Below are 26,828 nucleotides of genomic sequence, written 5' to 3'. Positions count from 1 at the left end.
AGCCTATCCCTGTGAAACCAAAGGGTCCACATTATTTTGCCATATATGAGCTACCTGGCTCTTCACAGTCAATATGGGTCAGGGCATCGCACACAGGGCCTGGTCTCCAGGGGGCCTGGTTTCTTCGAGTGTGTTCCTCACAGATATCAGAGGAGGCGTCCTCAGAAGGCTCCTATTCCAGTCCACATGGAAACAGTGGTGGGGCACCAGGAGGAATGTATCTTGTGGCTGTGCTTCTTCATACGTCACCTGGCAATAACACGGCTTCAGTCAACTGAGACCAGTAAGTAGGAATGCGTATGGTGGCCAGACGTTTGGGTAGACATTCAAGGCATACTGCTGGTTTGAGTTTGAGTTTGAGTTTAAATCATTTCTAAAGCGCGCGTACATCTGACGGTTTCATGGCGCTGTAGTTCACTGAACCTCAATTAGCGGAGGAGACCGGGGGGCATAAAGACGAATTATTGAGGAAAAGCCTGTAGAAAAAGAAAGGTTTTTAATGCCTTTCGGAAAAGAGGGTATTGGGTGGAGGATCTGAGGTGGAGCAGGAGAGAGTTCCAGAAAGTGGGGACGAGTGTGGAGAATTTAGAGCCTCCCCATTTTTTTCGCCGAAACCAGGGAACAGTCAGCAGGTGTTGAGAAGAAGATCGCAGTTCCCTTGCGGGGGCATAGACTTTAATCTCGGATGAGATAAAGGCAGGGGCGGATCCTGACTGAGCCTGAAAAGTGATGCAACCCATTTTGAACTGGCAGCGTTCGCGAATAGGGAGCCAGTGCAAGGATTTTAGAAGCGGGGTGACGTGATGGGATTTGGCCAAGTTGTAGACTAGACGAGCGGCCTGGTTCTGCACCAGCTGTAGCCGTCGAACATTATATGTAGGCATACCGCAGTATAGAACGTTGCCGTAGTCTAATCGAGAAATGACCATAGCCAGTATAATGAGTTTTAGGGCAGAGAAAGAGAAGAAGCGGGAGACCTTGCGGATTGTGCGGAGTGGAAGGAAGAGGACACCACTGAGCTCACCTGGGAGTGCAGAGTGAGTTGATCATTAATCTTAAAACCAAGCGTTTTGACGGAAGGAGAGGGGGATGGCAGGGGACCAAGGGGGGGGGCCAAAAGAGGGGAGACCAGGGACTGGCACAACCACCTGTCAAAACCAGTTCAGTTTTGTCTGGGTTTAATTTCAGGTGGTTGTGGTTCATCCAGTCCCGTATGAAGATCATAGTGGTTTGAAAGTTAGACATAGAGTCAGGGGATGAAGATAGGGAAAATATGAGCTGGAGGTCATCCGCATAGTTATATACGGAGACCTCCATTTGTTGAAGGGCAAAGATGAGGGGGGCTATGTACAGATTAAAGAGTAGTGGGGAAAGGGAGGAACCCTGGGGGACCCCGCATGGAACCTTACATGGTTCAGCCGAGAAGTCGCCCAAACGCACCGCTTGGGTGCGGTCCCTTAGGAAGGAGGACAACCAGACCAGGGCCGCACCACCAACCCCGGCCACCCCGACACGGGAGAGTAAGATGGAGTGGTCCACCGTGTCGAAGGCGGCGGAGAGGTCGAGGAGGACCAGGGCCTGGGGAAGGTTAGTGTCCATGCCTTCTCTAAGGTTGTCAAGGACGGATAACGCCACAGACTCGGTGGAGTGAGTTGGGGCCCACCTTTGCATCAGGTCTTCTCAACCCCACCCATGTCAATATGTACGTATGTATGAGTGTTCTCTTCCTTGTCCATTGGTGCTCCGGTAGCACCATAATGTGAAAATGAATTATCTTTGTAATAGCATACACTCACTCTGGGCTTTACAGAAGGGCAGAATTCGGAAATGTGAATATAGAGTCAGCATCTATGTTATCCAATCTTTACATACAAGCCTCACTGGTGCATTTATTGGTTCTAATAGCATAGATGGGTGGATACAACTAAGTATAATTGTAGTACCCTTAGTGTATCTGAAGTGATGTCAGTCACCCTTCCTTTAAATACATGTCTATATAATTCATTTTGTGAGTTAACTTGCAGATGGAGAAATACAATAAAATTCTGTAGATTTTCCAGTTAGGGCATAGATGGCTACAAAGGTACCTGTGGCCTACAAAGTGCATCGTCAGTGACCCATGCAATTGGTTGTATACAATATGTTTGCTGCTGTTATTCTAATTCAATAAACTATGCCAGTGGCCTTTGTTGCTGTTGGCTTAGCTTTCCCCAGCCAGCTTTTACTTGTTGTGTTTGATGTTCTAGGTAAAACAGCATTGCACAACAGCCACATGGACATCCCACATGCCATTTCTAAAAATATGAATGGCCTGGGTAATTATTTTCAGTCTTTTCACACACGCCATATATCATACCTGATTCGGTCGCCATCTTTTTTCTTCAGTTCTTCATCCCTCTGCAGTACATGCATGAGCTTCTCATACTCCTCCTCGGTCAGAAAGCTTAGGTCCAGCATCGTCTCTTTGTTGCTCATTAGCCCAAATCGTGATGTCTTCAGGCCTTGTTGGAGAAGGGCATTGTCGCCTGTTGCTGTCGCGCTCCTAATACATCTGCGCCAGTTCTACAACATGCCATCTGGGATCAGCACCAATTTTAAGGCCACATTATTGGTCCAAGAGCTACTCGACGTCAATTGATTTCTCCTTCACATGATCATCTGAGCAAATGTTCCTTTATGCCGTAGAAGGCTTGCCAGATAGACTTTTTTCTCTGTTTCAGCCATGCAGCACTATTGCTTTCTTCTCAAAGGGTGGAACACCCACACTCCCGATGCAATGGGTCACCTTGCGATCAATTATCTGTACCTGCAGACCTCCACGACACCCAAGGGAACTTCGGGCATGTCCTTCCCTTCCATCAATGAAGAAAGTTTAGGAGTTTTCAGCCACGGCTGCAAGAAGGAGAAAAAAACCATAATTAAGAGATCTTAGAGAATAAACATGGCATATGGTGACTGTATGTGTACACTTGGGCGGGTGTTTACTCTAGAGCAGAACTTGCAAAGCGAGCTGTCCTGCTTATTCCCATGTCTCTGGCACCTTCAATGCCTTTATGCAAATGTGATATCTGAGTATTTCAGGCTGCTTTATCAGAGAAAGCAAACATTTGGCGACAGGGCACCTAGAAACATCTGACTGGCAAGCCACAGTTTCACGGAGGGTGTTTGTGGTGTTACACTCCCCTAATAAATGTATTTTCAGATAAATAGTTGGGTACAGGTGCTTTCAGTCGGGTATGCTGAGTTGTAACTCGGATTTAACCAGGAATGTTTGCATACACACAGAAACAAACGCACACTCTCCCTTTTTTTTTTTAAGTCCTCAACATTTTTGGCTATTTTACAAAATATTATGTTTTCTCCACAGAGCCAGAGCAGGCGTAAGATCCTCTTCTCACATTGCAGCCAGGACCTGGAACGAGCGACCGGCAGGCATCAGAACACCTTCAGGAAGACCCTCAAGACCTGGCTCTTCGGCTAAACAGATCTGCGCCCACCCCCCCATCCCCTCAGCGCCTTGACACCGTCACGGGTGAGTAGCGTGCTTACAATTCCCTGATTCATTAATTGATTGATTGGTAATGTATTTTAATGTTATGAGATATCATGATTGTTGGGAATTCTGAATCTCCCCTCCATCACCCTCCAAATTAACTGGCCAATCTACGCCCCAGCTGACTGGGTTACTCGAGCTCTACTAACGTCACAACAGTGCCACCTTGCTAAATGCCAAAGCTTTGAGAGTGTTCAGGTAAAATAATGTCATTGCACAACAACACAATTTCAGGTAAGATACTAGACACATTGAACCACACAAGTTGTCTAGGGCTGCAGTCTATTCTGTGTGGCTGTAGTTGGTGCCATGACGCACATTTCTTTGTTAAAACCTACTGATGGGCGGGGCTGATGGAAGGCTACTGGTGGGCGGGGCTCCGACACGCCACTTCCTTATCCGCATCTCTTCCCAGCAAGTCGTTATTTTGATAGGGTGATGACGTGCTCGCGCGGGCGTTGGCGCGTGGTTAGCCGCTTGACAGATGGCGGAAGAGAACTGATTTCACAGCGGTTGGACTGCACCTGTCAGCCCTTCCCTTTAATGGGCGCGCTCACCGGATCTGTGAAAGTTCAGATCTGTGGGACACAACAGCGCATACCTAATGCATACACCCTTAGGCTGTCCATTGCATATAATAATACGTCGGCATTTTTTAAAAGCCGCTAATTAGTACGTTGATGTTACTTTAACATATGTAGCAAGTCACTTCGGTTTGGTGCAAAGGTTAGAAGGTTAGACGCATGCTTTCTCAACATAAATACATCAATAAAAAAACTACCTGCAAAGAGTAGACATTTTTTCAATACAAAACAGGAAACGTCACACATGTAAAACGAAGTTCAATTAGGGTTGGGTCTATGCCAAATTCCAAGATATTGCTTTAAACTAGGTTACATTCAGTGAATCTAAACCAAACTCATTTACATAGTCTGCGCTTATCCTGAAAATCTGCCATGGATCTGGCCCTCCTGGGACTATGTTGGACATATCCCCTTTAAAATCATGGCAGTTTAAAACTGAATGTTTTCCCACACTTTTATGAAGTCGACAGACATATCACACTTTGAAGCTTGTCAGCGTTACAAAGCATTGCATCAAGCATTCTATGCAGAACAATTTTCCCACAAAAGCTTTTTTGCAAGCAAATTTTTCCACTAAATGTGAGACTTTGTGGGAGTTGTTTCCCATGAACTTACTTTCTGTAAAAAAATATCTTTACAGTCTTCTTCAACCTCAGACAACTAGCAAAGCTTTAATAAAACGTAATTTATTTATTTGCAAAGTTTTATATAGCGCTGGCTAGACCCGAAGGTATCAGAGCGCTTTACATGAAGATCAGCGAGTTACAGGTTACATAGTTATATCAGTTGGATCAGCAGTTACCTGTTACAAAGTTACAACAGTTTGAATCAAAGAAACAGAGGGAGGAGGTGGGGGAGGGAAAGAGACACAAACGGGGAGATGAGGAAGACCATGCCAGATGACCGGCTGGGTAGGTGACGGCCAAGGGGCCAGACTCCTCTATAGCTGCATAGGACAGCTCCACCCGGCATCGGCCAAGGTTGCACAGACTCCCCTGTAGGTATCTACATCAGTTGAATCAGTGAGTTACAGGATACATAGATACATCAGTTAGAATCCAAGCAATCGCAGAGGAGGGAGGAGGGGGAGGGAAGGGGACCGAACGGGGAGACGAGTAAAACAATGTCAGATGTCAGGCTGGGTAGGTGACGGCCAAGACTCCTCTATAGCGCCATAGGACAGCTTGCAGCTTTGTATATCTGTGACGTGGAAACTTTCATATATTTTTTCTTTTTTAAGCTTGTGTTATTCTAACCACATTGGCAGGACTAAAACACATATGTACATTTATCCTCTTTATGCGTACATATCATTGCGCAGTGGCTGTAGACATCCACAAATATTACCTCCCCATAAACCTATTCCAAGGTTTCACAGGAAAAAGCATTGGCTCTCATTTACCCCTCAATGATTTGTACCGGTTGTGCCTTTTACCAATGTAAGACTGCATTGGTAACAAAGAGTTGTAAACAAGTGACGGGGACTGATTAACCCTCTGAAGCTAAACAGTTCCATCAACAGGGCAAACAGTCTACAGTTTGGGACCAGCCCTAGATCAACTTTTTTTTCTTCTTTTAATACATCGGATGTAAAATGGATCTACATCTAAAAAAGAAGAGAGGGGTCCAACACTCCAAAGGGACAGGACACCACAAAGACGATGAAGTCTAGAAATAACCCCCTTTGGGGTATTATATTAGCATACCAACCATGTATTCACCACACACATACCACTCAAACATCTACGGGTCCATTAATCAGGTGCCAGTAAGTCAATTCTCAGTACAGTATGTCGTAAAAAATATTTAAACGTTATAATTTTATGAAGTTGGTTCAAGAAATAAAATATATATAAAAAGCACCAATTCACTTTAGAATTGATGCTTCATATTTCACATAAAAACACATAAAGTTAAAAGAATGATAATACAATGTAATTAGCAATAGACTCCAAGACTCCAAGTTCAAAGGAACAAAGCCCCAATGATGTACAATAGTGGGTTCAACGCTACATTCTATTGCATAATACAAAAGACCATAAAAAGGCCAAGAACAAGCGACGCGTTTCGGAGGGTTTGCACAGGTCCAACCTCCTTCTTCAGGCTTCTCAAAACTTGGTTATGCTGGCTGTATCAGAGTACCGCTCAATCCATATATCATCAAAGAGAAATCGATAAAATAGGAATTTCTCCTTCCAGATTTCGATAAAAACAGGCTGGTTGATCACAGCCAACGTACATCAATATAATAAAGTTCTCAATTCAGTTTCTATACGTCCATCGGTGTTGATGAACGATGCGTACGGGTGAGGTACAATCTCAATAATTAAAAACCTCCTATGAGTACAAGATATAGATCCTTCATAATACAAGCGAAATACACAAATTTATATCTTCCTTATTGTTCTAACTGTGCTGTAGAAAGAGATACTCGTGTGCCCGGGATTACAAAATCTCCTGCTACCACACCAGCAATGTCCGGACGGACGTTGCTGGCATGGTATGTGTGCGGTGAATACATGGTTGGTATGCTGATATAATACCCCAAAGGGAGTTATTTCTAGACTTAATCGTAAAATGGATCTACGCCATGATACAGGGACTATTTGAGTTTCAAATGCACTACTATAGAGTGTGAGACGGTAGGAACCCATTAATCAACATTAGATTTAAAGAGGGCGGCAGGGAGGCCATTGGGGCGGCAGGCCTGGTGCTCCATCTGATCTTGAAGTTTGTAGAATATGTGAACCACGGCTACAAGATAATTCAGCATCTACGGAGAAGCCCAATCTCCTGGTGATGTTGCTAATCCAGCTTTTAGCAGAGATTGAATTACCTGGTTCCCTTAATGCTTGAAATTAAGGTTATTTATAAAATGCCAGAATGCCTTAGAGCAACCCTGGCAGCACATTTGAATTTTCAACCAGTGAACTTCAGAGTGTGCTCTCTTAGCCTCCCAAACTCACTGATTATATCTTTTCCTCAGAGACTTTGTTACCTGAAAAATACTTGCATTCAATAGTGACTTCTTCATGTGCCCTAAGAACCTGTTTAGCTCTTTTTTCTACTGTTCCAATTTTTGAGTGAACCATATTTTATTGGTAAGAGCTCTCTCTAAGCATAGGTCAATTTCAGACTAGGTTGGGGTCTAGTGTTAACATGAACTTTGTAAGATCAGGCCATACAATGTCACAAGTTGTTTGCGAAGGTCACTCTTCTAGAAGATGTGTAATTTCAAATGAATCAACAATATCAAAGAACCCTGCTGAGAGAAAAGTATAGTCCAACACCGCATTACGATTATGTGCCAAGAAATGTGTCTGTTTCAGCGGCCTGTTGGCAGGGAACCTTTCATTCAGAGAAGGTAAATTGAATGAAGGTAATGTCTTGACCCCTGGGTTCATGCCTTTGATGTGCAACTATTGTCCTGGGAATTCCCCAGAAATTGTCAATGCATGTAAGAAATGGATGATCCATCAAATTTTATTTCAAGTTAAGGTTAAAATCACCTGTTAGGACAGGTCAGTCATCTCTCTCCCTGTTGAGTAGTGAGTGAAGTGTGGTTTCAAGGCGCGGTATAGTACGTGCTTAAATAGTACTGCCAGACTGGAAAGAAATATGTATTGGTAGGAGTCTGGAGGGGAAACATCCTTTACAATGTAACTTTTACCACGCAGTGCCTTTACCACGCAACTTTTACAACTGCAAACCATTACAACGCATTGCGCTGGGGGGCGCTCAAGGATAGGGAATAAGTTTAATTTACTATCCAACACCTTCCCTAGTGTCCACGGGGACTGGAGTTGGAATAGTAAATTAAACTATTCACTATCCAGCACCCCAAAGCGCTATGCGTTGTAAAGGTTTTCGTTGTAAAAACCGCATTGTAAAGGCATGCGTGGTAAAAGCATGCGTTGTAATGTCATACATCCGTCTGGAGGGAATAGATTGCTTTCCCTCTGATATGCCCAAATAGGCCGGTGATATTGCATGGTCTTTGGGACATAGATATTCAGACCCCCACTGGCTCTGCCCTTACTTGAAGGTTTCATAGCATTAACACAGAAACTCGGGAAGCACAAGGCAGAAGTGGGGTCACAGCACCAGGGTTCCTGAATGCACACTATATCATTGGAGCAAAGAAAAGAGTAACTGGCGGCCTCTTTTAGAAGTTTTTCCAGCCCGGCTACATTCCAATCGAGCATCTGTAAGGCCTCCTGCTGAAATACGCCCCCTGTTTGCATTGCTGAATGCTGTTACCCCCACTGAGAGGAAGACTTGTATAGGGTAGTAGCCAGTCAGTTTCAGCCTGTTCCATAATCTCTTTCCAAGTTGTAACATTTCTTTACAGCTTCTGGTCTCCCTGTTTGAGGTTTACAAATAAGTGTTAATTCATCAGTAATTGAATTGCATATGATTTCCTTCCAGGGGCCTATAGTTCAGAATGAGATTGTAAATGTAACTTGTATTTATATGGTGCTTAAAACCCCTGACAAGGCGTTGCGGTGAGTAGCAGACTACTCTGGAACCCAAGGTTAGAGGTATATAGGTTATGATTAGTAAGTCACGCTTCCTTTTCCTAGTAGGATTAGTTGTGTTTAGGTTGTTAAACTTGTTCTCTTGAGATATGATGCATGTATTCTGTTCTTTAGAATAGGGATAGTTTAATTGAAGTTGGCTAATCAAGGGAAGATGTGAGATGTTATTGGGAGTGGTAAAGGTTTGAGATGAGTCAGAGAGTGGATGGCAAAGAAGAGATGGATTTTTATTTAGATGGCTCAACTACCATCAGACTAACTTGCTCCCCTACGACCACATGGTTCTGAACAAAACTGTATAATCAGGACTCACATGTAACCCTTTCAGGGGCTAGGCACGGTAATGCACAAGGTAGGGTGGAGGTCAAAGCCCTCTATGCCACTGAGCATGCTCCCCCTGGTCCCCTCAGATGTCTCCCAGGTTATGCTCCTTATCTGTACACCTGTGTAGGACCCTTTATATCTGTTTCTGCAGATGCTTCACTGTGCCTCTCTTCCAGAGCTCTGTCTGTCCTCTGATTTACTGCTCTTGAACACTCATCTCTCAGTATGTCACCCTCACACCCTTTGTTACCTTTGCTTCTTGTGCCCCTTCACCCTCATGCCCTTCATCTTCGCGACACTTTTGTCCTCTGACAGTTTCCATACCAGCCCTCTCATCATACCCCCGTACTTCCAAGCCGCCTCACCTCCTCGCCTTAGTGCTTCACCATCTTTTGTCCCCTCCCCGTGCCTGTAGTTCTACTGCATGAGAGTTCTTACCCCCTTGCCTCCTTGACCTATGTACCCTAGAGCCTCTTACCTGTGTCCCATGCATCTGCTTGCCCATGAACCCACTGCAGCTCCTGCATACCTTGGTACTTAAGCCATGTTTGAACAGCTGTAACCTGTTTACTGCACGATGAAGTAAACTAATTGCCCCACCTAGGTATTCTATGTGACTAAAGCTTGCACTGAGCTGCTGCGTTGCTGTACCTCCTCGGTCTGTGAGGGAAGCTTGCACTGAGCTGCTGCGTTGCTGTACCTCCTCGGTCTGTGAGGGAAGCTTGCACTGAGCTGCTGCGTTGCTGTACCTCCTCGGTCTGTGAGGGAAGCTTGCACTGAGCTGCTGCGTTGCTGTACCTCCTCGGTCTGCGAGGGAAGCTTACACTGCTGCTGCTGCTGCTGCTGTGCTGTAACTCTTCGGTCTGTGAGGGAAGCTTGCACTGCTTCTGCTGCCTATGCTGTACCTCCCCGGTCTACGAGGGAAGCTTGCACTGCTGCTGCTGCCTGTGCTGTACCTCCTCGGTCTGTGAGGGAAGCTTGCACTGCTGCTGCTGCCTGTGCTGTACCTCCCCGGTCTACGAGGGAAGCTTGCACTGCTGCTGCCTGTGCTATACCTCCTCCGTCTGTGAGGGAAGCTTGCACTGCTGCCTGTGCTGTACCTCCCCGGTCTGTAAGGGAAGCTTGCACTGCTGCTGCTGCCTGTGCTGTACCTACTCGGTCTGTGAGGGAAGATTGCACTGGTGCTGCTGCATGTGCTGTACCTCCTCGGTCTGTGAGGGAAGCTTGCACTGAGCTACTGTCTCTGCTGTACATCCTCGGTCTGTGAGGGAAGCTTGAACTGCTGCTGCTGCCTGTGCTGTACCTCCTAGGTCTGTGAGGGAAGCTTGAACTGCTGCTGCTGCCTGTGCTGTACCTCCACGGTCTGTGAGGGAAGCTTGCACTGAGCTCCTGCCTGTGCTGTACCTCCTCGGTCTGCGAGGGAAGCTTGCACTGAGCAGCTGCCTATGCTGTACCTCCTCAGTCTGTGAGTAAAGCTTGCACTGCTGCTGCTGCCTGTGCTGTACCTCCTCGGTCTGTGAGGGAAGCTTGCACTGCTGCCTGTGCTGTACCTCCTTGTCTGTGAAGGAAGCTTGCACTGCTGTTGCTGCCTGTGCTGTACCTCCCCGGTCTACAAGGGAAGCTTGCACTTCTGCTGCCTGTGCTGTACCTCCTCGGTCTGTGAGGGAAGCTTGAACTGCTGTTGCTACTGCCTGTGATGTACCTCCCTGGTCTGTGAGGGAAGCTTGCACTGCTGCCTGTGCTGTACCTCCTTGGTCTGTGAGGGAAGCTTGCGCTGCTTCTGATGCCTCTGCTGTACCTCCTCCGTCTGCGAAGGAAGCTTCCACTTCTGCTGCTGCCTGTGCTGTACCTCCTCGGTCTGAGAGGGAAGCATGCACTGCTGCCTGTGCTGTACCTCCCCGGTCTGTGAGGGAAGCTTGCACTGCTGCTGCTGCCTGTGCTGTACCTCCTCGGTCTGTGAGGGAAGCTTGCACTGCTGCTGCTGCCTGTGCTGTACCTCCTCGGTCTGTGAGGGAAGTTTGCACAGTTGCTGCTGTCTGTGCTGTACTTCCTCGGTCTGTGAGGGAAGCTTGCACTGCTGCTGCTGCCTGTGCTGTACCTCCTCGGTCTGTGAGGGAAGCTTGCACTGCTGCTGCCTGTGCTGTACCTCCTCGGTCAGTGAGGGAAGCTTACACTGTTGCTGCTGCCTGTGCTGTACTTCCGCGGTCCGTGAGGGAAGCTTGCACTGCGCTGCTGCTGCCTGTGCTGTACCTCCTCGGTCTGCAAGAGAAGCTTACACTGCTGCTGGCTGTGCTGTACCTCCTCGGTCTGTGAGGGACATTTACACTACTGCTGCCTGTGCTGTACCCCCTCAGTCTGTGAGGGAAGCATGCACTGCTGCCTGTGCTGTACCTCCCCGGTCTGTGAGGGAAGCTTGCACTGCTGCTGCTGCCTGTGCTGTACCTCCTCGGTCTGCGAGGGAAGCTTGCACTGCTGCCTGTGCTGTACCTCCTCGGTCTGCGTCGGAAGCTTGCACTGCTGCTGCTGCTTGTGCTGTACCTCCTCGGTCTGTGAGGGAAGCTTGCACTGCTGCAGCTGCCTGTGCTGTACCTCCTCGGTCTGTGAGGGAAGCTTTTACTGGTGCTGCTGCCTGTGCGGTACCTCCTCGGTCTGTGAGGGAAGCTGGCACTGGCGCTGCTGCCTGTGCTGTACCTCCTGGGTCTGTGAGGGAAGCTTGCACTGTTGATGCTGCCTGTGATGTATTTCCTCGGTCTGTGAGGATAGCTTGCACTGCTGCTGCTGCCTGTGCTGTACCTCCCCGGTCTCCCCGGTCTGTGAGGGAAGCTTGCACTGCTGCCTGTGCTGTACCTCCTCGGTCAGTGAGAGAAGCTTACACTGTTGCTGCTGCCTGTGCTGTACTTCCTCGGTCTGTGAGGGAAGCTTGCACTGCTGCTGTGCCTGTGCTGTACCTCCCTGGTCTGCGAGGGAAGCTTGCACTGCTTCTGATGCCTCTGCTGTACCTCCTCCGTCTGCGAAGGAAGCTTCCACTTCTGCTGCTGCCTGTGCTGTACCTCCTCGGTCTGAGAGGGAAGCATGCACTGCTGCCTGTGCTGTACCTCCCCGGTCTGTGAGGGAAGCTTGCACTGCTGCTGCTGCCTGTGCTGTACCTCCTCGGTGTGTGAGGGAAGCTTGCACTGCTGCTGCTGCCTGTGCTGTACCTCCTCGGTCTGTGAGGGAAGTTTGCACTGTTGCTGCTGTCTGTGCTGTACTTCCTCGGTCTGTGAGGGAAGCTTACACTGTTGCTGCTGCCTGTGCTGTACTTCCGCGGTCCGTGAGGGAAGCTTGCACTGCGCTGCTGCTGCCTGTGCTGTACCTCCTCGGTCTGCAAGAGAAGCTTACACTGCTGCTGGCTGTGCTGTACCTCCTCGGTCTGTGAGGGACGTTTACACTACTGCTGCCTGTGCTGTACCCCCTCAGTCTGTGAGGGAAGCATGCACTGCTGCCTGTGCTGTACCTCCCCGGTCTGTGAGGGAAGCTTGCACTGCTGCTGCTGCCTGTGCTGTACCTCCTCGGTCTGCGAGGGAAGCTTGCACTGCTGCCTGTGCTGTACCTCCTCGGTCTGCGTGGGAAGCTTGCACTGCTGCTGCTGCTTGTGCTGTACCTCCTCGGTCTGTGAGGGAAGCTTGCACTGCTGCAGCTGCCTGTGCTGTACCTCCTCGGTCTGTGAGGGAAGCTTTTACTGGTGCTGCTGCCTGTGCTGTACCTCCTCGGTCTGTGGGGGAAGCTGGCACTGGCGCTGCTGCCTGTGCTGTACCTCCTGGGTCTGTGAGGGAAGCTTGCACTGTTGATGCTGCCTGTGATGTATTTCCTCGGTCTGTGAGGATAGCTTGCACTGCTGCTGCTGCCTGTGCTGTACCTCCCCGGTCTCCCCGGTCTGTGAGGGAAGCTTGCACTGCTGCCTGTGCTGTACCTCCTCGGTCAGTGAGAGAAGCTTACACTGTTGCTGCTGCCTGTGCTGTACTTCCTTGGTCTGTGAGGGAAGCTTGCACTGCTGCTGTGCCTGTGCTGTACCTCCTCGGTCTGCGAGGGAAGCTTGCACTGCTGCTGCCTGTACTGTACCTCCTCGGTCTGTGAGGGAAGCTTGCACTGCTGCTGCTGCCTGTGCCGTACCTCCCCGGTCTGTGAGGGAAGCTTGAACTGCTGCTGCTGCGTGTGCCGTACCTCCCCGGTCTGTAAGGGAAGCTTGCACTGCTGCTGCTGCCTGTGCTGTACCTCCTCAGTCTGTGAGGGAAGCTTGTACTGCTGCTGCTGCCTGTGCTGTAGGTCCTCGGTCTGCGAGGGAAGCTTGCACTGCTGCTGCCTGTGCTGTACCTCCTCGGTCTGCCAGGGAAGCTTTCACTGCTGCTGCTGCCTGTGCTGTACCTCCTCAGTCTATGAGGGAAGCTTGCACTGCTGCTGCTGCCTGTGCCGTACCTCCCCGGTCTGTAAGGGAAGCTTGCACTGAGCTGCTGCCTATGCTGTACCTCCTCGGTCAGTGAGGGAAGCTTGCACTGCTGCTGCCTGTGCTGTACCTCCTCGGTCTGTGAGGGAAGCTTGCACTGAGCTGCTGCCTGTGCTGTACCTCCTCAGTCTGTGAGGGAAGCTTGCACTGGTGCTGCTGCCTGTGCTGTACCTCCTCGGTCTGTGAGGGAAGCTTGCACTGAGCTGCTGTCTCTGCTGTACCTCCTCGGTCTGTGAGGGAAGCTTGAACTGCTGCTGCTGCCTGTGCTGTACCTCCTAGGTCTGTGAGGGAAGCTTGAACTGCTGCTGCTGCCTGTGCTGTACCTCCACGGTCTGTGAGGGAAGCTTGCACTGAGCTGCTGCCTGTGCTGTACCTCCTCGGTCTGCCAGGGAAGCTTGCACTGCTGCTGCTGCCTGTGCTGTACCTCCTCAGTCTATGAGGGAAGCTTGCACTGCTGCTGCTGCCTGTGCCGTACCTCCCCGGTCTGTGAGGGAAGCTTGCACTGAGCTGCTGCCTGTGCTGTACCTCCTCGGTCTTTGAGGGAAGCTTGTAGTACTGCTGCTGCTGCTGCCTGTGCTGTACCCCCCCCTCCGGTCTGTGAGGGAAGCTTGCACTGAGCTGCTGCCTGTGCTGTACCTCCTCGGTCAGTGAGGGAAGCTTGCACTGCTGCTGCTGCTGCCTGTGCTGTACCTCCTCGGTCTGTGAGGGAAGCTTGCACTGAGCTGCTGCCTGTGCTGTACCTCCTCAGTCTGTGAGGGAAGCTTGCACTGCTGTCTGTGCTGTACCTCCCCGGTCTGTGAGGGAAGCTTGCACTGAGCTGCTGCGTTGCTGTACCTCCTCGGTCTGCGAGGGAAGCTTGCACTGCTGCTGCTGCTGCTGCTGTGCTGTAACTCTTCGGTCTGTGAGGGAAGCTTGCACTGCTTCTGCTGCCTGTGCTGTACCTCCCGGGTCTACGAGGGAAGCTTGCACTGCTGCTGCTGCCTGTGCTGTACCTCCTCGGTCTGTGAGGGAAGCTTGCACTGCTGCTGCTGCCTGTGCTGTACCTCCCCGGTCTACGAGGGAAGCTTGCACTGCTGCTGCCTGTGCTATACCTCCTCTGTCTGTGAGGGAAGCTTGCACTGCTGCCTGTGCTGTACCTCCCCGGTCTGTAAGGGAAGCTTGCACTGCTGCTGCTGCCTGTGCTGTACCTACTCGGTCTGTGAGGGAAGATTGCACTGGTGCTGCTGCCTGTGCTGTACCTCCTCGGTCTGTGAGGGAAGCTTGCACTGAGCTGCTGTCTCTGCTGTACCTCCTCGGTCTGTGAGGGAAGCTTGAACTGCTGCTGCTGCCTGTGCTGTACCTCCTAGGTCTGTGAGGGAAGCTTGAACTGCTGCTGCTGCCTGTGCTGTACCTCCACGGTCTGTGAGGGAAGCTTGCACTGAGCTGCTGCCTGTGCTGTACCTCCTCGGTCTGCGAGGGAAGCTTGCACTGAGCAGCTGCCTATGCTGTACCTCCTCAGTCTGTGAGTAAAGCTTGCACTGCTGCTGCTGCCTGTGCTGTACCTCCTCGGTCTGTGAGGGAAGCTTGCACTGCTGCCTGTGCTGTACCTCCTTGTCTGTGAAGGAAGCTTGCACGGCTGCTGCTGCCTGTGCTGTACCTCCCCGGTCTACAAGGGAAGCTTGCACTTCTGCTGCCTGTGCTGTACCTCCTCGGTCTGTGAGGGAAGCTTGCACTGCTGCTGCTGCCTGTGCTGTACCTCCTCGGTCTGTGAGGGAAGCTTGCACTGCTGCCTGTGCTGTACCTCCTTGTCTGTGAAGGAAGCTTGCACTTCTGCTGCTGCTGCCTGTGCTGTACCTCCCCGGTCTATGAGGGAAGCTTGCACTGCTGCTGCTGCCTGTGCTGTACCTCCTCGGTCTGTGAGGGAAGCTTGCACTGCTGCTGCTGCCTGTGCTGTACCTCCCCGGTCTACAAGGGAAGCTTGCACTTCTGCTGCCTGTGCTGTACCTCCTCGGTCTGTGAGGGAAGCTTGCACTGCTGCTGCTGCCTATGCCGTACCTCCTCGGTCTGCGAGGGAAGCTTGCACTGCTGCTGCTGCCTCTGCTGTACCTCCTCGGTCTGCGTGGGAAGCTTGCACTTCTGCTGCTGCTGCCTGTGCAGCACCTCCATGGTCTGTAAGGGAAGGTTGCACTGAGCTGCTGCCTGTGCTGTACCTCCTCGGTCTGTGAGGGAAGCTTGAACTGCTGTTGCTACTGCCTGTGATGTACCTCCCTGGTCTGTGAGGGAAGCTTGCACTGCTGCCTGTGCTGTACCTCCTTGGTCTGTGACGGAAGCTTGCACTGCTGCTGATGCCTTTGCTGTACCTCCTCCGTCTGCGAAGAAGCTTCCACTTCTGCTGCTGCCTGTGCTGTACCTCCTCGGTCTGAGAGGGAAGCATGCACTGCTGCCTGTGCTGTACCTCCCCGGTCTGTGAGGGAAGCTTGCACTGCTGCTGCTGCCTGTGCTGTACCTCCTCGGTCTGTGAGGGAAGCTTGCACTGCTGCTGCTGCCTGTGCTGTACCTCCTCGGTCTGTGAGGGAAGCTTGCACTGTTGCTGCTGTCTGTGCTGTACTTCCTCGGTCTGTGAGGGAAGCTTGCACTGCTGCTGCTGCCTGTGCTGTACCTCCTCGGTCTGTGAGGGAAGCTTGCACTGCTGCTGCCTGTGCTGTACCTCCTCGGTCAGTGAGGGAAGCTTACACTGTTGCTGCTGCCTGTGCTGTACTTCCGCGGTCCGTGAGGGAAGCTTGCACTGCGCTGCTGCTGCCTGTGCTGTACCTCCTCGGTCTGCAAGAGAAGCTTACACTGCTGCCGGCTGTGCTGTACCTCCTCGGTCTGTGAGGGACGTTTACACTACTGCTGCCTGTGCTGTACCCCCTCAGTCTGTGAGGGAAGCTTGCACTGCTGCTGCTGCCTGTGCTGTACCTCCTCGGTCTGTGAGGGAAGCTTGCACTGCTGCAGCTGCCTGTGCTGTACCTCCTCGGTCTGTGAGGGAAGCTTTTACTGGTGCTGCTGCCTGTGCTGTACCTCCTCGGTCTGTGAGGGAAGCTGGCACTGGCGCTGCTGCCTGTGCTGTACCTCCTGGGTCTGTGAGGGAAGCTTTCACTGTTGATGCTGCCTGTGATGTACTTCCTCGGTCTGTGAGGATAGCTTGCACTGCTGCTGCTGCCTGTGCTGTACCTCCCCGGTCTCCCCGGTCTGTGAGGGAAGCTTGCACTGCTGCTGCCTGTGCTGTACCTCCTCGGTCAGTGAGGGAAGCTTACACTGTTGCTGCTGCCTGTGCTGTACTTCCGCGGTCCGTGAGGGAAGCTTGCACTGCGCTGCTGCTGCCTGTGCTGTACCTCCTCGGTCTGCAAGAGAAGCTTACACTGCTGCCGGCTGTGCTGTACCTCCTCGGTCTGTGAGGGACGTTTACACTACTGCTGCCTGTGCTGTACCTCCTCGGTCTGTGAGGGAAGCTTGCACTGCTGCTGCTGCCTGTGCCGTACCTCCCCGGTCTGTAAGGGAAGCTTGCACTGCTGCTGCTGCCTGTGCTGTACCTCCTCAGTCTGTGAGGGAAGCTTGCACTGCTGCTGCTGCCTGTGCTGTACCTCCTCATTCTATGAGGGAAGCTTGTACTGCTGCTGCTGCCTGTGCTGTAGGTCCTCGGTCTGCGAGGGAAGCTTGCACTGCTGCTGCCTGTGCTGTACCTCCTCGGTCTGCCAGGGAAACTTGCACTGCTGCTGCTGCCTGTGCTGTACCTCCTCAGTCTATGAGGGAAGCTTGCACTGCTGCTGCTGCCTGTGCCGTACCTCCCCGGTCTGTGAGGGAAGCTTGCACTGAGCTGCTGCCTGTGCTGTACCTCCTCGGTCTTTGAGGGAAGCTTGTAGTACTGCTGCTGCTGCTGCCTGTGCTGTACCCCCCCCCGGTCTGTGAGGGAAGCTTGCACTGAGCTGCTGCCTGTGCTGTACCTCCTCGGTCAGTGAGGGAAGCTTGCACTGCTGCTGCTGCCTGTGCTGTACCTCCTCGGTCTGTGAGGGAAGCTTGCTCTGCTGCTGCTGCCTGTGCTGTACCTCCCTGGTCTGTGAGGGAAGCTTGCGCTGCTGCTGCTGCCTATGCTGTACCTCCTCGGTCTGTGAGGGAAGCTTGCACTGCTGCCTCAGTTGTACCTCCTCAGTCTGTGAGGGAAGCTTGCGTTGCTGTCGCTGCCTGTGCTGTACCTCCTCAGTCTGTGAGGGAAGCTTGCACTGCTGCTGCTGCCTATGCTGTACCTCTTCGGTGTGTGAGGGAAGCTTGCACTGCTGCCTGTGCTGTACCTTCCCGGTCTGTGAGGGAAGCTTGCACTGCTGCCTCTGCTGTACCTCCTCGGTCTGTGAGGGAAGCTTGCGCTGCTGCTGCTGCCTGTGCTGTACCTCCTCAGTCTGTGAGGGAAGCTTGCACTGCTGCTGCTGCCTGTGCTGTACCTCTTCCATCTGCGAGGGAAGCTTGCACGGCTGCTGCCTGTGCTGTACCTCCCCGGTCTGTGGGGGAAGCTTGTGCTGCTGCTGCTGCAGGTGCTGTACCACCTCGGTCTGCGAGGGAAGCTTGCACTGAGCTGCTGCCTGTGCTGTACCTCCTCGGTCTGTGAGGGAAGCTGGCACTGCTGCTGCTGCCTGTGCCTTACCTCCCCGGTCTGTGAGGGAAGCTTGCACTGAGCTGCTGCCTGTGCTGTACCTCCTCGGTCTGTGAGGAAAGCTTGCCCTGCTGCTGCTGCCTGTGCTGTACCTCCCCTGTCTGTGAGGGAAGCTTGCCCTGCTGCTGCTGCCTGTGCTATACCTCCCCGGTCTGTGAGGGAAGCTTGCACTGCTGCCTGTGCTGTACCTCCCCGGTCTGTGAGGGAAGCTTGCACTGCTGCCTCTGCTGTACCACCTCGGTCTGTGAGGGAAGCTTACGCTGCTGCCTGTGCTGTACCTCCTCAGTCTGTGAGGGAAGCTTGCACTGCTGCTGCTGCCTGTGCTGTACCTCTTCCATCTGTGAGGGAAGCTTGCACTGCTGCTGCTGCCTGTGCTGTACCTCCCCGGTCTGTGAGGGAAGCTTGCACTGCTGCTGCTGCCTGTGCTGTACCTCCTCGGTCTGTGAGGGAAGCTTGTACTGCTGCTGCTGCCTGTGCTGTACCTCCTCGGTCTATAAGGGAAGCTTGCACTGCTGCTGCTGCCTGTGCCATACCTCCCCGGTCTATAAGGGAAGCTTGCACTGCTGCTGGTGCCTGTGCCGTACCTCCTCAGTCTGTGAGGGAAGCTTGCACTGCTGCTGCTGCCTGTGCCGTACCTCCTCAGTCTATGAGGGAAGCTTGCACTGCTGCTGCTGCCTGTGCTGTACCTCTTTGGTCTGTGAGGGAAGCTTGCACTGCTGCTGCCTGTGCCGGACCTTCCCCGTCTGTAAGGAAAGCTTGTACTGCTGCTGCCTGTGCCGTACGTCCCCGGTCTGTAAGGGAAGCTTTCACTGCTGCTGCTGCCTGTGCTGCACCTCCCCGGTCTGTGAGGGAAGCTTGCATTGCTGCTGCTGCCTGTGCCGTATCTCCTCGGTCTGTGAGGGAAGCTTGCACTGCTGCTGCTGCCTGTGCCGTATCTCCTCAGTCTGTGAGGAAAGCTTGTACTGCTGCTGCTGCCTGTGCTGTACCTCCTCAGTCTGTGAGGGAAGCCTGTACTGCTGCTGCTGCCTGTGCCGTATCTCCTCAGTCTGTGAGGAAAGCTTGTACTGCTGCTGCTGCCTGTGCTGTACCTCCTCGGTCTGTGAGGGAAGCTTGTACTGCTGCTGCTGCCTGTGCTGTACCTCCTCAGTCTGTGAGGAAAGCTTGTACTGCTGCTGCTGCCTGTGCTGTACCTCCTCAGTCTGTGAGGGAAGCCTGTACTGCTGCTGCTGCCTGTGCTGTACCTCCTCAGTCTGTGAGGGAAGCCTGTACTGCTGCTGCTGCCTGTGCCGTATCTCCTCAGTCTGTGAGGAAAGCTTGTACTGCTGCTGCTGCCTGTGCTGTACCTCCTCGGTCTGTGAGGGAAGCCTGTACTGCTGCTGCTGCCTGTGCCGTATCTCCTCAGTCTGTGAGGGAAGCCTGTACTGCTGCTGCTGCCTGTGCCGTACCTCCTCGGTCTGTGAGGGAAGCTTGTACTGCTGCTGCTGCCTGTGCTGTACCTCCTCAGTCTGTGAGGGAAGCCTGTACTGCTGCTGCTGCCTGTGCCGTATCTCCTCAGTCTGTGAGGGAAGCCTGTACTGCTGCTGCTGCCTGTGCCGTATCTCCTCAGTCTGTGAGGAAAGCTTGTACTGCTGCTGCTGCCTGTGGTGTACCTCCTCGGTCTGTGAGGGAAGCTTGTACTGCTGCTGCTGCCTGTGCTGTACCTCCTCAGTCTGTGAGGAAAGCTTGTACTGCTGCTGCTGCCTGTGCTGTACCTCCTCAGTCTGTGAGGGAAGCCTGTACTGCTGCTGCTGCCTGTGCTGTACCTCCTCAGTCTGTGAGGGAAGCCTGTACTGCTGCTGCTGCCTGTGCCGTATCTCCTCAGTCTGTGAGGAAAGCCTGTACTGCTGCTGCTGCCTGTGCCGTATCTCCTCAGTCTGTGAGGGAAGCCTGTACTGCTGCTGCTGCCTGTGCCGTATCTCCTCAGTCTGTGAGGGAAGCCTGTACTGCTGCTGCTGCCTGTGCCGTACCTCCTCTGTCTGTGAGGGAAGCTTGTACTGCTGCTGCTGCCTGTGCTGTACCTCCTCAGTCTGTGAGGGAAGCCTGTACTGCTGCTGCTGCCTGTGCCGTATCTCCTCAGTCTGTGAGGGAAGCCTGTACTGCTGCTGCTGCCTGTGCCGTATCTCCTCAGTCTGTGAGGAAAGCTTGTACTGCTGCTGCTGCCTGTGCTGTACCTCCTCAGTCTGTGAGGGAAGCCTGTACTGCTGCTGCTGCCTGTGCCGTATCTCCTCAGTCTGTGAGGAAAGCTTGTACTGCTGCTGCTGCCTGTGCTGTACCTCCTCAGTCTGTGAGGGAAGCCTGTACTGCTGCTGCTGCCTGTGCCGTATCTCCTCAGTCTGTGAGGGAAGCCTGTACTGCTGCTGCTGCCTGTGCCGTATCTCCTCAGTCTGTGAGGAAAGCTTGTACTGCTGCTGCTGCCTGTGGTGTACCTCCTCGGTCTGTGAGGGAAGCTTGTACTGCTGCTGCTGCCTGTGCTGTACCTCCCCAGTCTGTGAGGGAAGCTTGCACTTCAGGTGTGCTGAACCTATTCTTTGTCTGAGGGAAGCCTGAACTGCTGTTGGATATGCTGAAACACTCCTGTGTGTATGGGAAGCGTCCACGGTTGATGTCTAAGCTGTCTTATCTGTGTGTGAGGGAAGCTTTCACAGCTACAGCCTAAGCTGTATCTTATCTGTGTATGAGGGAAGCTTTCACATCTGCATTAATGCTGTCTCTAGCATGCATGTTTTCTATGTGTAAGGGAAGCTTGAACTACTGGCATCTGGGCTTAACCTCTTGGGTGTGAGAATGACTCCTGCCTGCTGCTGCCCACGAGGTATCTGTTCTGTAGATCTTACTAAAGCCTGACACAAATGTTTCACTGTGCAAAAGTGAACAGGCTTGCTTCAGTTAATGCTTGCTTCTTTAGGCAGTGGTTATATTTCCCAGTGATGCAGTGTTCCTCGTCCAGAATGTATGCTCCTCTCCGTCTGATGGGGGATCTTTGCGTGAGTCCCTCAAGGAAGCGGGTTCTGCCAGGGCTCCCCCCAGGGAGGACACTTTGATGGAGTCAGCTCAGGCATCTCTGCTTGGCAGCCTGGGAGGGGTGCCAACAGAGAGGGTGGGCCACCTTTCTCTCTCCTCAGCTCTTACTGTGAGAATGACGGTGACCAGGAGAGTTTTTGAGGGATAGGGCAGGCGAGAATTAAAGAGGATAGGTCATTCTTTCTCCCCTAGGATAGCCCACTGTTCCCCAATGCTGCCTGAAGAGCAGACATGGGGTCTCAGGCAAGCAGAACATGCAGTGAGTCTGGGCTCCCAGGCTGAGGGCCCTGTTCCTCGGTGTCCTACTGAATGTCCACGTGGCGTCACCACCCCTTCACTTGCTGCGCCAGCCTCTTCTGGGACACCGGTATGTCGATCGAGCTGCTGGTGGGTAAATAAGTAACCCGGGACTACTTAACTTTCCTTGCAGACCGCATAAAAGCGTTTTGATAATGTCACGTGCAACGCACTGTCGCGCCAAACAATTCTTTGCTTTTAATTACGCCATAAATTTCTATTTTTTTCGCGTTCAAACTGCAAAAATCTTTTAGACGCTCGTAAACTTCTGTTATCCCCCAAGAAAGGGGTTGCGTTGGAGCCCTGGAACACGCCGTATCCGTGGCGCTGTTAATGTCCGACAAAGGATGAAAAAAGATAACAAATACCTATTTACGTATGTCTTTATTTATTTTATATTTCAAGCACACCGCCGTCGTAAAGGCTTCATGGCGCTAAAAGAATAAATAACTAACAACCCTTAAAACAGAAATGCGTTCAGACCACAGTAAAGGCCGGAGTAGTCCTCGGTCCCGAGCGCTTGGAGGGCAGACTGGCGTCTCGTGTGCCACAGTTTGGGGGTCAGGCAGTGAAAAGGGCACCAGCTTTCATCTCACAACTGCCTCCGGGTTCCCGACAAGAGAAGACGACTAGAAATGCAGTTGTGCAACAAATGTACTAATTCACACTTTTTCCTTCGACACAAAACTCTCCGAGTCTCACTTTGAAGCCTATTCCTGAAAGCATTTTGGAGTATGTAGTGTCTGCAGTACTCCTTCCTGTAGATACGGCTGGTGAATTGGCATCAAAACATGGAGATATGGAGGGAATATTGATATCCAATTACTAGAAATAGAAAGGACTGCGCCTCCTTTTATAAAGAAAGTGGTCGATTCACAGAGGCATTATGAGTATGTAAGAGCACTCAGCGGCATCACTTACGGTATTCATAAATGGCTTTGTTTATCAGTCCATACACATTTAAAACAGTACCTGTGCTCCTGGGCAGTCAGTGTAGGACAGGCTTCTCCAACCAGTAGCCCGTGAGCCACTGGCAACGCTCCAGGTACCCATAAGTAGCTCTCCTGTGTGCAGTCCAGCCCACTAAATGACAGGCTTTGGCTTGTTTGAATACATATACAGAAACCTAAATTGAAAAGCGAGTATCTGAGATGAAAATGTGTGTATTTTTAAAGCCCATAATCTCCCAAAAATATTTAAAACTGATAAAAAATTATCATACAGCATTGGGAGATTCATTACGTATATTATTACCTTGGTATTATTACCTTAGTGCCAGGGGCATTGCAGCTGTGGAAGTTATGTATTACCCTTGTAGAGGCATTCAAAATTGATATAGCCTTTTTAACATTACTACTGGCATTCCTGCACTGGGTGATCATGGCTGGTAATCTTGCATAGAGTGGACACTAATATAGTATTTTCTGATGTGTACGGCACTAATATTAGTAGCTCAGAATGATTTTCATTGAACATAAGTAGCTCTTACTACTGAAAAGGTTGGAGACCCCCGGTGTAGGGCGTTCCCTGCCTTAGACATGGGGATAAAGTGAAAGGAAGTGTTGGGCCTGCAGAAGAACTGACAGCAGCGAGGCAGGCAGCCTAAGACGGGGCTTGACTTTCAACAAACATGGCCGCCACCACGTGTGCATGTTTGTCTTTGGGATGCAATGGAAGAACTTTCCATAGCGGGTGGAGGGTACGGAAGCACGAACCTGGCACAGTCCAGGAGTGCGCATGCACAATTACCCCAGATGATTTTACTTTTGTAGCTGGTATTAGGGCATTTCTGTATAAACATAATGTTGATGTCCCCGCCATCCCTGTGAACACACCACCAGTATTGTGGTTGGTTACCTACTTTTATAGTGCCAACATAGCTCGAAAGCAGGCTGCGTGTTCTTTTTTTAAATGGTGTGCCTTTAACACACCTATTGTTGACAAAGTTGATTTATTCAAGCCTCACCTTAGTCAATAATTAAGAACAAACACAAATGGTTGATCAAGGAGGCAATTCAAAGGCCATGTCTCAATGGTAAATGCTCTGAAAAAAAATAATTATCTAAAATTGTTCAGCACTGTTAGAGAGGAAAATATTTAAGTTGGCATAAACAAACTCCTCGTGGCGTCTGTGGATATATTGCCGTTGATGTTAACCAACCTACAGTAATGCAGAAAAATACAAAACGCAGCCGTGTAACAGCATGACTAATTTGTTACAGCGAGAAGAGTCTGAATGCTGAGCCTGTATGCTACTTCCTGGATTGTAGCTATGTACCAAGGTGTGCCACTAGGGAATTTGCATTTTAACGATTTTCAGCATAAACACGGTCTATATAAACAGTTCCAATTTACTTTAATTATATATATAAATGTATCTTGTGAATATTACAAAATTCTGCTTGGCTCCAATCTTCGTGGACTATCAATGCACAATCTTGCACAGTAGAAACGCTTATGAATTAGAAAAAAAATCGTCTTAAACTACGTGTTTATATATATATATATATATATATATATATATATATATATATATATATATATATATATATATATATATATATATGTATATATATACATATATACATATATATATATTTTTTTTTTTAGAGCAAGAGAGTAAAGAGTAGGTGAGTGAAGGATTGAAGAGAGGCGGACCAAAATAAGAATCTAGGTAGCCACTGACTTGTATGTTTTTATGAGCCCCCTGGACCTACCTTGGAAACCTCCACATTGGGCATAAATTTCATTTACGGTGTTTGTATTTTTTTCCTGTTTGGTTTGGAATCCATAAAGCATGTAGCACGTTCATTCCTCGCTTCCTTTCTCCCACAAGCATAACCTAATTTACATGTGGCCTTAGTTGTCACATGAATGTCACAGTTTCTCTTTTTGTGGTTTTTACAAATGCAGCTATGAAATGAATGTTGGAAAGCATAATATCTGTAAAACCCCAATTCGTCTGTAACATTTAATTTTGATCTAACTCTAGTATAAAGAGACTGTTAAAAGAAAAGGAGAAGTTAGCATGAAAAACAAGTTTCACGTGAATATCACATAAATGTGGTGGAAAGAGTTTTGAGAAAATTCACGATTAGAATCTATCATATTTCAATTTTGCGCTTATTTGACGCAAATACACTTTTTTCAGAAAAATATTTGATCAAACATTACATACATTACATATATGAGGTCGTTTGGTTGAAATTAATAAGCACATTTTATATAGCGAATGATTCCACAGTCTCTGCCTTTTGTAACAGGTGTTACTATTACCTAGTTCAATGGTGCTCTGTTTATGGACCTTAGAAGGATGAAAGGCTGTTCAAACGCGATATTGTAAACTAAAAGCACTTAGGTCGCCATGCCATTTTGCCACCTAACAAAGAATAAGAGCCGATTGTTTCTGGGCAAATAGTTCTTGTTCTATTGCATACATTTATTAATTGATTCTTTAATTTAAAAATAATAAAAGAAAGACTATGTCAATAGTTAGAATTAGGATAAAAACACCCTACGTTGTAGGTTGAAATTAATGGATTCATTCATTCTGTTCCAGCTGAGAGGTAAAAAAATCCTAGGGTGATTCTAGATAGTGAACTCTGTCTTAAATGACAGGCTAATTGCACAGCTGCAACTTTCTTCTGGCTCATAAGAAGGCTAAAGAAAATGTTCCCCTTCATTCCCTTCTCGGCACGGAAGCTGGTTGCCCTGGTGCTGGGTATGTCCAGAATTGATTATTGTAATACCCTTTATCTGGACTCTACATTAGCGCCCAGGCAAAGCTACAAGTGGCAGGGAACGCTCTTGATAGGATGAATCTTGACATTCCCAAGCGTCAATCATCTTCAGCAGGGTTGCATGAGGTCCATGGGCTCCCTATCAGAAAGCGTATTATGTTTAAGGCTATCTGTATGTACATAAGGCTCTCTATCACGCTAGTCCAGCTGGGATTAGGGAGATGATCCATCGGTACATTCCAGGTAGAAACCTCCGCTCAGTCCATCACAGCCTGGTTACCCTTCCTAGAGTCCGCAAGAAGAGATGGGGGAAGAGCCTTCTCAGTCGCTGCAGCCAGACTTTGGAACTCACTCCCCCAGTCTTTCAGTTAAAGGGCAGTGAAATCCGTGTGCGCACAGGTGGTTCTTCAGGGGATGGAATATGCTATTTGTACATATTCCTAACTGAGTCAGCGTCCGAGTTAACGTTAGAGCTAAGGTCAGAGACACTAAATACTCTAATGCAAGTAATAGAAGGTGATTCATGCCTTTTCAAGGTAGAGAGTCAACGATACAAGAGGTCTCCATCCGACAGAGCACCATTCACTATGATCATATTACACATATTATGTCACAGACCTTATCGATAGCTATTGCCAAACACAATCTCAAGATAGTCTCACTGAATGTTAAGGGTATAAATCACCCTATCAAAAGAAGGAAGATCCATGACTATCTCCTCAAACAGAAAGGAGACATCATCCTACTGCAGGAAACAAAAATTGACTCCGAACAATTAACCAACTTAGAGACAGGTTTTACAGCGAGGTCACTGGCTCTGAAGCTACAGGTAAAAAAAACGGTGTCTGACTTTAGTAGCTAAAAAAGCCAACATAGATCTCGTATCAAGCTCTACCGATACACAGGGAAGGTGGGTCAAGTCAAGTCAAGTCAAGTCATAAAATTTATATAGCGCACTACATACCCAGAGGGTTTCAAGGCGCTTAGGAAGGGGAGGAGGATTATTTGTCAAAAATCCACGTTTTAAGCAGCTTTCTGAACGCTAGGTGATTCTGGGTGAGGCGAAGGTAAGCGGGGAGTGAGTTCCATGTTTTGGCAGCCACAACGAAACTGGTGACAGACAACAAGGAATTCTACATTACAAACATCTGTGCCCCCAATAGGGATGACTCAGCATTCTGAAAAGGCTCTTGCCTTTCAGAAAGGCCTTAGAGGCTTGTCTGTATATTATATAGGAAGACCCTTTTTTATCATCATAAGTATTTCATTTGCTGCTAGGTGGAAGCTGACTGCTGTGACTGTAGCTCCTTGACACCTACAGGCAATTGTTGCACTTTATACATTAAATTCAAATCATTCTAAATGTGCACTGATCAATATTTACTGGCAAAGTCTCATGGACTTTCAAGTGATATTAAAACTGGCCATAACAAACTGGTTAGTTGTTTGAACTCTACCTGGATCTGTGTGATTTTAGGATCATTATCTTCCAGACCTTCTGAGCAAGCAATGTCTGTCACTTTCACAGTTGGACTTATGTTGTCTAAAATGAGTATGGTGAAACACACGAGGTAGGTGTCAGTGATTTG

The 26,828-nt window shown here is 49.9% G+C and overlaps 1 protein-coding gene across 10 annotated transcripts in view; it reads right to left on the bottom strand.

Annotated features, from left to right (window-relative positions):
* LOC147718541 (synaptotagmin-like protein 2) overlaps nt 1-26,828 on the bottom strand; it is a 684,078-nt gene that overhangs the window by 452,881 nt on the left and 204,369 nt on the right. For all 10 annotated transcript variants that reach the window (XM_086918473.1, XM_086918472.1, XM_086918471.1 and 7 more), the window contains one exon: nt 2,357-2,892. In XM_086918473.1, coding sequence (XP_086774599.1) covers nt 2,357-2,475 — 119 coding nt within the window. In that variant the 5' untranslated portion in view covers nt 2,476-2,892. The remainder of the gene's footprint in view (nt 1-2,356; nt 2,893-26,828) is intronic.

Source organism: Lissotriton vulgaris, chromosome 4_1, assembly GCF_964263255.1.
Source record: "Lissotriton vulgaris chromosome 4_1, aLisVul1.2, whole genome shotgun sequence".
Lineage (NCBI taxonomy): Eukaryota > Metazoa > Chordata > Amphibia > Caudata > Salamandridae > Lissotriton > Lissotriton vulgaris.
This window is presented reverse-complemented; position numbering and strand designations above follow the sequence as displayed.